Source organism: Lacerta agilis, chromosome 11 (assembly GCF_009819535.1).
Source record: "Lacerta agilis isolate rLacAgi1 chromosome 11, rLacAgi1.pri, whole genome shotgun sequence".
Lineage (NCBI taxonomy): Eukaryota > Metazoa > Chordata > Lepidosauria > Squamata > Lacertidae > Lacerta > Lacerta agilis.
The window spans coordinates 26,466,393-26,477,667 of record NC_046322.1 but is presented as its reverse complement, the minus strand read 5'-3'; the positions used below and the strand labels follow the sequence as shown (position 1 = coordinate 26,477,667).

Here is an 11,275-nt window from a genome sequence, read left to right as displayed (position 1 = left end):
GAATTATGACAGTTATCACACTGATTTTAATGGAAAAGTCAACTGGATAGGATTTAAGAGAATTCAGGAGAAATATATAACATTTTTTTCTCAAGTTATAATTTTGTGATAAAGCACTTAGTAGCACAAATAGATGCTGGATAGGGTGAGCTGCACTGTTAGCCACTGTTATTAGTAAGGTCAGTGGATTTAAGGCCTTTAAAAGCCACGTGGAAAAACAAATAACCCAACATGCCAACTCTTGTTATCGCACAATAAAAGGGTTGTAAACAATTGGACATAATTATGTCCCCTTTAGACTCATCTTTATGCATGAAGCATTCTTATTTTGAGTGCTGTTCTTCAGATTATAAAGTACAAAGACACATTAAGTAAGGAAAGGAGTCAGTAGTGTAAGAAATTCAGTACATTTTTAATGGTCCCTGGGGTTCCCTTTCGCAGGGTCATATTTGAGCACCAGCATTTTACATCTCTTTGCGATTTGCAGTTTACACCTGTCTTTGCTATCGTTTCATTAAAGGGTTCATTTCTCTCTCTCTCTCTCTCCAAACATCAGAATATAGAGGCTAGTGAAGTCTCCAAGGAATTATTCTAGCGAGTCCTGGAGATGGTAAAGGTCACTTTTAAACAGTAGCACCATTTCCTCTTCCTGAGCTTATCCCAGCTGCCTTTTTAAGCACACTCAAAAGGCAAGACACTATCCTGTCTAATAAGCCTTAAAACTCCTCCATTGTGTGTACCACTCTCAAAGGTTTGAGAGAATGAAAGCCCCATAAATTTTCAAGAACATTTAATATAAAGAGACTGATGACATCTAGGGGTTCACAGTGGTCCAATATCCAGAACTTAATTAAAGTAGCATCAACTAGAAAAGGCTTGCTTGATACAGCATATGCTGTTCTGTTTGATTAGAGAAAAACAAATTCTCAAGTAACCTGAGGAAACATGGAGACTGGTGTTCCAAAGCAGGCTATCACTCTCTTTAAACCAAGGGTTGCTACCCTTTGGCCCTCCAGATTTGGCAAGACCACAGCTTCAGTCATCCCTGCCTGTGGTCCAGGCCAGCTGGTCCTCATTGGGGGGGGTAGAGTCCAACAGGTTAGCCACCCTAGTTTTAAACACAGAAGCTGAATTCATTACACTAAAACCAGGCGCCTCAAAGATCTGGCTGTTGAAAACTGAGCTTCCCCCGATTGGATCAATTGAGCCAATTTCTCATATTCAGCTGCTTTAGGATTTTGCTGATGCTTTCTGCTTCAGAATGCTCAATCAACAAAGCCCTGGTAACGTGCAGCTCCTCTATATATGCATGCCAACCAGCCCTATAGAACTCACTAACCCCTGCATAAACTAGTAGGGGAAAAATAAGTAACTAACTAATTAAGCAAGATAAAACAGGAAAAGTGACTATCTGTTGGTTCAAACCTTGGAATTGAAGTTTAAGGAGTCTTCATTACTCTGAAAAGCAGCACTCCTCTGTCAATGACAGATGGCTGCCATATCCAATTATCAGTAAAAATTAAATGAAAGCAGCTGTTGCAGTTAATATAACAGCCAAAGCATTAGAGCATTTCCACACAACCACTACTAACACACCTTTCGTTTTAACAATTGAACTACATTGATTTTTAAACAAAACAACTTACTGGAACATGGCAGTTGAGATACCACAGCTAGCTTCACATTAGCAGAATGTTACTACTTAAATTACTGCCATTAATTTTCATTGGAGACATTGAATCTAAAAAGCAATATGCTAATATGTGAAGCATGCATGCCCTTTCGTTCATGATTAAAATAGTACAGTGGTGCCCCGCTAGACGACAATAATTCGTTCTGCGAAAATTTTTGTCTAGCGGGTTTTTCGTCTTGCAGAGCGGCAATGACAGCCACGCTCTGCAAAACGAAGAGAAAAAAAAAGACGAAAATTTTTCGTCTTGCGAGGCAGCCCCATATACTTTTTCGTCTAGCGGGGCAGCCTTCCGCTAGACGAATGCCTTCGTCTAGCGAGTTTTTCATCTAGCGAGGCATTCGTCTAGCGGGGCACCACTGTACACAGTGCAATTTGAGGCATGGTTACTAGTCCTGTTTTATTATATGGCTCTTACTTCCAGGCAAGTGTGTATAGGATTGCAGGCTTTGTGTACTAAATAGTTATGGTCCAATGGTTTTCTCTTGCAACATTACTCCACTCAAATATAGGGGGCTTCCAAAAAGTTAGTTCTGATGCAGGTAATGAAAGACTCACTAAGCGGACTTTGGTATGCATGGGAAATAGAAGTTAGATCGCTGATATTACAATGAGTTAAATTTGCTTTGTCTCCTTGTAATCCTCTACCCATAACTGATATAAAATAATCACATCAAAATGTATTTAGAGATGAAATCTGGGATCAAAAAAGTGATGGATTATTATTATTTTTTAAGAAACTGCTGTAAATAAATTCTGAGCATTCCCAATTATTTTTCAGGGTATGGCTACTTTACAATATAAGTATTTACCTGATTTCTTAAACTCTATTAGATAACAGTTTTAAATAAGTTTTCATGTAGACTCTTAACAACCCCTGCAAAAAAAGGGAAACTCTCCAGACTTACTAGGCTAGCTATAGGCAGATTTGTATTTTGTTGCTCACTGCTTCTGTTCTGAATATTTTATTACATGCATTCACTCCCAGAGTGACTCATAACAACTTTCAATTGCACCAACCTTTACAGTGTCTTGCATCCCAGTCAGGTTTTCAGATTCTACATCATGTCACCCAGTGATTCATAAAGGTGCCTTTCATTAATAGCATAAATAAATATTTCTATACCCACAAATCCTTTTCACCCACAATCTACATTTCCAATAATTTACTATGAACACCTAATACAGAAAAAGAAACCCTCGAGCTGATGTCGTTCCCACCCATGACAACATCTTCATCCCAGTCAAGTTTTAAGTTCCATTTTGTAATTTTATCTATGGGTTTGGTTTCTTTGTCAACAAAAAAAGTGGGGATCAATGTCTGCGAGGACTGTAACATGTCAGCATCAGTCTTATCACCAATTATGTTTAAGAGAATCCATAACTTTTGACTTCCAGACTGAGGTGCCACTTCTCACTAAACTTGTTCCTCCAGGCTCTCTTAATTCACGTAATGTAAATAAGTTTTCAAAACCAGACTCTAAATGTGTGATTTCATAAGAGTTAATGTAATATCCTAAACATCAAGATTAGGATAGCTAGTACACAGATTTATTTTGCCATTCCCCAAGCTGACGCACTTGTACCAGAAACAGCTTCACACTGAGAATTCTCTCGTTGGGCAGCAGAAAGGAGCCAGAAGAGTCCAAACGTAGAGGAGGACACACACCCAACAGGAAGCCATCTTAATCCAGAATATTGACCAGGTTCCAGCGAAGAATTTTTCAATTGCAGCACTTTCATAACTAGAAAGATAAAAATAAGAGATGGATGTAAATGGGTTGGCTAACACATTTGTTGATATTTTAAAAGGCTGATAAGGCAGGACTTCATTTTGTGGAAGCAATGCTGAGAAAAGTGAGGTGCAATTTCAATAAATAATTTCATCTTCAGCAAGGTTCATTTCATTATTGTTTAATCATTCTAGCTACAGTGCAACCCTATGCATATTTACTCAGAAATGTTCTGAATTCAATGGGGCTTACTTCAGGAAAAGGTTCTTGGATTGCACTGTTACTCATGCTTAATAATTTAACCAATTTAACAGGGCCAGAAATTAGACTGGTGGGTCATGCAATTTACTTATCTCCTGCCCCTTAATGAATTTTTAATCTGTATCACATTGGCTAATCTTCAGTTTTCTGGAAATAAAACTGATGTTAATAAGTTGCATATTTTTGTTAGAAGTTCAACTGTTTCATTCACATGTTGCAGTGCTTTGACATGTTCAAATGTGAACTAAGTTTATAACCATCCAAATCAAGACAAGCTAACTTCACCAAGGATAGGATATTAAATACACATAACACAAAACAATGGTTATAATTTATATAGTACATTTCAAGTGCTGCATATATATTACTCAATTACATATTAATCCTCACAACAGCCCTGTATGTCAGGCCTGTATTATTAGCCCCATATTGCAGGGAATCAGAGGGGCGAGACTAAGACAAAGTACCGGTAGCTTTGTGGATAAATTGAGATTTAACCAGGAATATCCTGTCTAACACCAAGCCACTATGGTAGCATACCCACTCAGTGCTATAACCCTGTATGTGACTTACTGAAACCAGTGGGTGACCGTCATCATCACATAGAGAGAAGCCAGGAAGAACACAAAGTGGAAATAAGCATAGCTGTATACAGTTCCTTTCTTTTCATCATAAATTACTCTCTGACCACTCTTTCTGCCAACAGGCTCTTCAACATCTGCTGTGAAACCAAACACATATGAGAAAAATGTTAAGATTTGGTTCAGGCCTAAATCTTCAACACCACTCATTTACTTTGAAAAACAAGCAGAATGCCATTTTAGGAAGAGCACTCATCTTTCAGGTCATACAAAAACACAAGCTACACAAGCTTTCCATAAACACTAATTATAGTCTCTAGGAAATTAAGTATATTTAAAATGGACTTTACTAAGGAACAGGGAAGACACTGGCCTTGTTACTCTGGGCCAAGAAGAATCAAGGTACTGAATGTATCCAACGGGAAAAAGTTGCATTTTAATTTAAGAAATGTTCTGACTGAGGATGTTTGTTTGGCTCCTTCCTGATATGAAAATATATAAAACTAAATATATTTCTATTATGGCAGGGCTTTGGGTTCAAATGAACTCAAAGCTGTGAGTTTATTACTGTTGACTCAGTTTTCCTCTCCGAGAGTAATTGGTGTATTTTGTCTGCTTTGTCTTCTGCAATATTCATTGTTGTACAATGTAGCTGAAGATTACATTGGCTTGTATCCAACAGTGTCATTCAGCTAATGGTAAAACTCTCATTAGTGGATTTTCCAAAGCAACTTGCAGTTGTGTGACATGCGCTTCTCATGGAGGTAAAAGCTCCCTACTGAAGGTGGAATGTAGGAACTTCAAACTTCTGGACAGGTGAAGTAAGCACAACCCAGGCTGAGGAGGAGACATAAGGTGTGGGGGAGCAAAAATAAAAGAGAACCAAGTCTATAGCTTGATGTGAAGGCTAGGCAGGCACATTGCTGTCAGGCTGGAGATCAGATGATTTTGAGGTAATGTCATATTCTGAGAATAATGGAGATCTGCAGTGGGAACTAGGATCCAAGGGTGGCTTCCACTAGAATGGGGAAGCCTTTGCCAGTCTGATGGGGGGGAGGGGCTACAATAACTGAAACTGTGACCTTTTGCATGCAAATGTTATGCTCTATCACTGAGCTATTGCCTTTCTCTGCTTGAAGCGCTTATTTTTCAATTTATGGTGACAAGAGCTCCCAGTGCCTGGTACTCAGTTAATCCTCCCAGATTCAACACAGCACCGTAAGTTACTGTTCGTATTCGGGAACAGATTTCAGAGAAGAGAATGCATGCAAACAGCACAGTTAATGAATAGAACATGTATGAAATACAGTTTTTGCCAGAAAAAGTATTTCTGATCTGTGGCCCAATATGAGTAAGGCCCTACCCTGCCAGCAAAACCTGCAACTTATTCAAGTGCAGTCCCCTTGGAAAATGATGCTCTTCACACATTTTGTACTCTAGTATCTGGACTTCTGGAAACCATTGCTGGAGCTGTAGGAAGAGGGGCTTGTTGCCTATCGGGGAATCTCAAAAGCTATGAGTCACAGCCCACAAAAGCAACCTTTTCTTACAAACTTACATGCTCCTTAGAAATGCAAGGTTGGGAATTTCCCAAACAATTAAATTACTGCAGCTGTCATGAAGCTTTATGCAATCACATGCTATATATAGTTCCTCATTCAGGAGAGCTTGCGCACTATGAGTATTGCAGAACACAAAAGGCGAAGCTTGCAACAAAACTGGATGGGGCAGCTGTAATGTGCTCATCCTCTTCCCACTCTCTGGCATGAATCACTGGGAGATAGAACTATTTGGGAGTAGAGCGAGCGACATTAGAATGTGTATGCTTTGAACAGAACAAGTCAAAACAGGAGTTGAATCTCTTACTATTGCTTCTAAGGGGGAATGCACCACACCAACACATAAGCAAGAAAAGAACTATGCCATTTTCCATCCACAGATGTTCTCTCTCTTTGAAAAGCAGCGCCTGTAATTAACATCCCTGTGGTTGCAACTGTTATTTTAAGTTGCACGACTCTCTTCCCTGTAGTTATGCATATCTACTTTCCCCACACACCACAGTGAAACCTAAAAAGTAAAATAAATATAACTCACACTTTGAGAAGATGGAATAGAAAGTGTTCATAATATCTATGCGTCTTTGGCTTTACAAGTGTTTTACATGCATTTAAGGTTTCTTACAGTGTTGCCCTATGCCAACATTTGGAGTATACAGCCTCTAGCAATGAGCAGAACATGTCACACAGCTATTTCTATCGCCGGCATTCTTGGGTTTACTGGGCAAATCGCACACAACCTCTTTCTTCCTATTCCAAGGATCATTTGGCTGTTGCCATTTACTAAGTGCAGAAAGTTCTCAGAATGCATCAGGGAAACTGTCTCTATGCATCAAAGAGGGGCGGAGAAATGGATGCCCTGCCCCCACAGCTTTCCTATCTATTATTGCATCCCTCACCTCACAAGAGAAAGCATGCGCTAGTTAGGGAGAAATGTCCATTCCAATGTAAAAAAAAAAGTACATGAAAAGGTAAGAAGTGGTCTACAAACACAAGCAGCCCACTCCCTTTTTCAAGGTAGCAAGTATCACTATGGAAGTAGAGTTGCATGAAAGAATGAATTCCTACCATCTTCATCAGGAGTACAGCAGAAACAGCAGCGAGCCACCTATACCATAAATACAGAAAACAATAGAAGGCTACATTTACCAGGACAGAAACAATTAAACATGCAGAAATATGAGGGGCTTTCAATCAAAACAGCAAAAAATAAATTTAGACTATTTGATATTTAGCAAGACTTCAGTATTGAGGATGGCAGGAAAGAAAGAATTCATACACATACAAATGTTATGATATATGCACAGATTTTTAAATGCAACACAGTATAATGAAATAGTTAAAAAGTGAGAGAGTATTTTGGATTTCTCCTGAGATTGGGTAAAAGAAGTACACTGAGAAACACAATTATTTAAAATTGCAAAAGCACCACGTTGCGATATTCTAAACAAATTTTTATTTTTCCAGGCAGCACAGGAATGTTGCTTTATTTGCTATTAACCTACATTAAAAAATATTTCCCTTTGACCACATGGTTGAATGCTTAAGTCTGACACAGGCAAAATACTTTCAACTAATGCTATGGAGTTAGGAATTCAATTCTGTACATTGCTTCCATAACTGTTTGAGTTTTAAATTTAAAAAACTTTTGATAATTGCTCTAGTTTTTGCCTTCCAGTTGTCTAAGACGGCAACATACATGGTTACATTTATCAGACATTCAAGCCTTGCAAATTCTTGAGAGATCCAATTAGCAATGTTGCCATGCATGCCAAGAGCTCTCCATAATGTGGGTAACAGTCTATAGTTTACATGCAAGAAAGGCTTCCTATTTAACAGATGCAGCTGAAGAATTATGTTTACATTTCTAATCAGGAGACAAAAGCTCTTCTGTCATGGGGAAGAATGAAGCGCACAATAAGCTGCCTGCTGCTACCCTTTTCTTTATGTTACTATGCAATGGTTCTTGTAGCATTCTTTAAGAGCAAATGATCTAAAAGTAATTCTATTATGCTCCACTTTAGTACAGCAGTTCAGAGTTCTCTCATGCAGCTTGGACTCTCGTCCCAGACAGAATCCATCTGTGTTGTCTCTCACTCAGCAAAAGGAGAATCAACACACTTAAGAGTGTTCCCTGACAGTGCTGCTTGCAAGTGACAGGCGTGCTAAATCACATGGCCAACATTTCAGGCTGCTGCTAGTCCAAACGAACTAGCTAGAACAAAACTGGCAGCATAGCAATGGCAAGAACTAAGCCAGCTACACTTCTGCCAAAGCCCCACACTAGGAGCTGTCATTTCTTTGAAGTACTGTACTTTGGCTGCTATCTGAAACTATTCTAACTTTAAATGCTTTGCTTTCAGAACTTCTATTAGCACAACAAACCTGAGATTTTTGCACTAAATGTTTAATATGGATCAGAGGGGGTTGGTAACTCCAAACATATTTGTTCTACACTGGGAACATCTGACATGCTGAAGTGGTTCACAAGTCACATTAAACCACAGTTTATTTTAAAGCAAACCTCGGCTTTCCAATCATGGCTTGTTTGAGGGAAACAAACCCCAAGTGCTAGTTCACATGTAACCAGCCTCCCCAGTGCAGGAAAGGGTTAGTAGGGGAGGAGTAACTTGGGAACATTTGAGCAATGTGTACCAGCACACTACTTGTGTTAAAAACTATGGTATAATGTGATGTGTGGACCAGCTACTGTATAGACTTGACATTGCCGCAATGAACTCTGGACCAGTTTTGTCACTTCATATTATTCCATTTTTAAAAATACATTAATTGCTTCTCCACAGGTGGTTCCAGTGCAACATGCCACACATTAAAAATGCACTAGTGCATAAATCATATGAACCACGTAAAGCACCAAGTTTCTGTAGACAGATCCTGCTATAAAACAACTTTCACTCACTCCCCCTACCACACTACTGAGTGTTTGTATGGGGGAGCAAGGACTAGGCACCTTGCACACAGGATTTCCCCTCTCATTGTTTATACTTTCCGATGGTATGTTTATTTGCCGGATGAGCCTCAGTTGTTTGAATTGCACAACAAACCTTTTAAAAAGAAGGTGCAATTACAACAATGCAAATATGCAATTTTGTGTGTAGATGACTCTCCTTAAGCCTGTGCGTAACCACTTGAATTCAGGTTCCTGTCTCCAACTGGAGATCAGCACTGTCTGAACATATTTTCAGCTAAGCACCAGAAACTCCTAGAAACTTACACAACTGGTTATACACTGGCATAAGAACTAAGCACAAAATCCAGTCAAACAACATGACTGACATTTGTATACATGTGTTACCACTGTAATGTGGAAGTTTGGCTATGCAGAAGGTTTTTCTTTAGTGGGAGGGATATCACACCACCAAGGTAGCAGCTCTAAAGGTAAGAACAGTAAGTTTGAGCAAGTGAGACTTTTCCAGTGAGATCCAGGCAAAGTAAACCTGGGAGCTTTTAGCCACACCAGAGAACTTGGGGAGCAGGTTGTAACTGCTTCATGGGGACTACAGTTCTTAAAAGATAATAGGAGCTTGATATCAGTGACTTATGAGGAGAAAGCTCAAGTACCAAAGCTTGAAAACATCTTGCAGTACAAAGACAGGTATAGTCTGCAGTTTCTTCAGTGTGACTGCTACAGAGAACTGAACCACCACAATGCCAACATTCGATTGTGTTCTACAATAATATTGAAACAGCCCTGAGTTTTTGCAAAGAACAAGAATATGTTATGCTTTTGTACCTAGTATCTTGTAAATGCTAATGAGGAAACTGCAAATGTGTGTGTGTGTGTGGAGCATATGGAACTTTCCATAAGAGAGTGCATGCACTTGGCAGAAAGAGACATACTGCAGAACAAAGAAAAACATTGACTCACTTCAGTTTCCGGTGTGCCATATATTCCTCTCAGGGCTTCAGAGCTTGCACGCGTTGTTGAGGTCAAACTAGACACAAACAGGAAAGCAGAAATTAATCAGTGGGAATGTGTCGTTCTTAGAAGCAGCCTTGCTGAAGAGACATCTTTTCTAACAACAATAGGTTGAATAATTTCTGGAAGGCAATAGTCCCAAATGAATTCAGTGGAACAGAGGAGGCCCAATAGCTCCAAAAGGATTGTTTAATAGAAGTTGACCCTTTGGGGAAGAAAGACCCCTGCTGCAACCAGAAACCTCTGCAGAAATGGTGTTTCCTAATAGTGTGCCAGACATTAGAGAAAACAAGGAACACACTGGCAAAACAGACCCCTGCAGTCTTTGCACCCAATGCTTTGCCTCCTGATAGCTCTGCATTGCTCCAGGTGGTTCAGCCCAAAACCAGATACCCAAAAATTGGTCTAATTTGGTTTGGACCAGCTGAATCTGGTGCACAGCCCCAGTAAAAACCTGTATCTGTATATGAATGTGCATGGCAGACATACTCTTCCCACAGGAACTTAGGTTTAATCAATCTTCCACTAGAGGTTTCTAGATGAAGGGGGCAGATATTTAACCAGTTTAGTGTTTCTTCAAAATCAACATACTACACACCCAAAAACCATACCATTCAGATTTTGTAAATACCAGTCTAGTGGGAGAAAACTTCAGTTTTACAGGTTTTGTACTACTTTAGAGCCATATTTCAGTCATTCATGTTCTCTGAGAGAAACAGTATGTAAATGCCCTCTTACACCAAGGCAAGGAAAAAATGTGCATGTTGTACTAGAGAAACACTGTTAGGAAGATTACATAATACTGGTATGATGGATCTCTATGCACTGTGTAAAATTTCGACTCTAGTAATTTCTATTAGAGTACCAGCAATAATATGGCCTCTTAAAGGTACCCCTGACAGTTAGGTCCAGTCGCGGACGACTCTGGGGTTGTGACGCTCATCTCGCCACAACCCCAGAGGGAGCTGGCGTTTGTCCGCAGACAGCTTCCGGGTCATGTGGCCAGCATGATTAAGCTGCTTCTGCCAAACCAGAGCAGCGCACGGAAACGCCATTTACCTTCCCGCTGGAGCGGTACCTGTTTATCTACTTGCACTTCACATGCTTTCGAACTGCTAGATGGGCAGGTGCTGGGACCGAACAATGGGAGCTCACACTGTCGTGGGGATTCGAACCGCCAACCTTCTGATTGGCAAGTCCTAGGCTCTGTGGTTTAGACCACAGCACCACCCGCGTCCCATATGGCCTCTTGCTGGACTCTAATTAAACTACCAAGATTGTATCATCATCTCTGCACTGACCCAAGCATATTGATGGGGACTCCCTGTCCTACTGTTCACTTATATAGTAGCTTCATGATTTACACACTCCAATTTACATTTAGCAGACATCAAAGTGCATGTCGAAATGGTGCCAAATAATAACTGCTACTTCCCTCAGAAGTACTTCTTAGTTAAATTTCTGTCCCCCTCAATCCTCCCAGAGTAGCTCGGAATAGGAAACAACAAAGCAAA

At 39.9% G+C, this 11,275-nt stretch overlaps 1 protein-coding gene across 2 annotated transcripts in view; it reads right to left on the bottom strand.

Moving 5' to 3' along the window:
* Positions 1-2,459: 2,459 nt before the first annotated feature.
* Positions 2,460-11,275, bottom strand: part of SERINC5 (serine incorporator 5) — a 38,454-nt gene continuing 29,638 nt past the window's right edge. Inside the window, exons 9-12 of one of the 2 annotated variants that reach the window (XM_033163825.1) lie at positions 9,711-9,777; positions 6,890-6,929; positions 4,258-4,405; positions 2,460-3,435 (exon numbers count right to left, since the gene is read on the bottom strand). In XM_033163825.1, coding sequence (XP_033019716.1) covers positions 3,288-3,435; positions 4,258-4,405; positions 6,890-6,929; positions 9,711-9,777 — 403 coding nt within the window. In that variant the 3' untranslated portion in view covers positions 2,460-3,287. The remainder of the gene's footprint in view (positions 3,436-4,257; positions 4,406-6,889; positions 6,930-9,710; positions 9,778-11,275) is intronic. The other variant, XM_033163826.1, reaches the window with a different exon arrangement.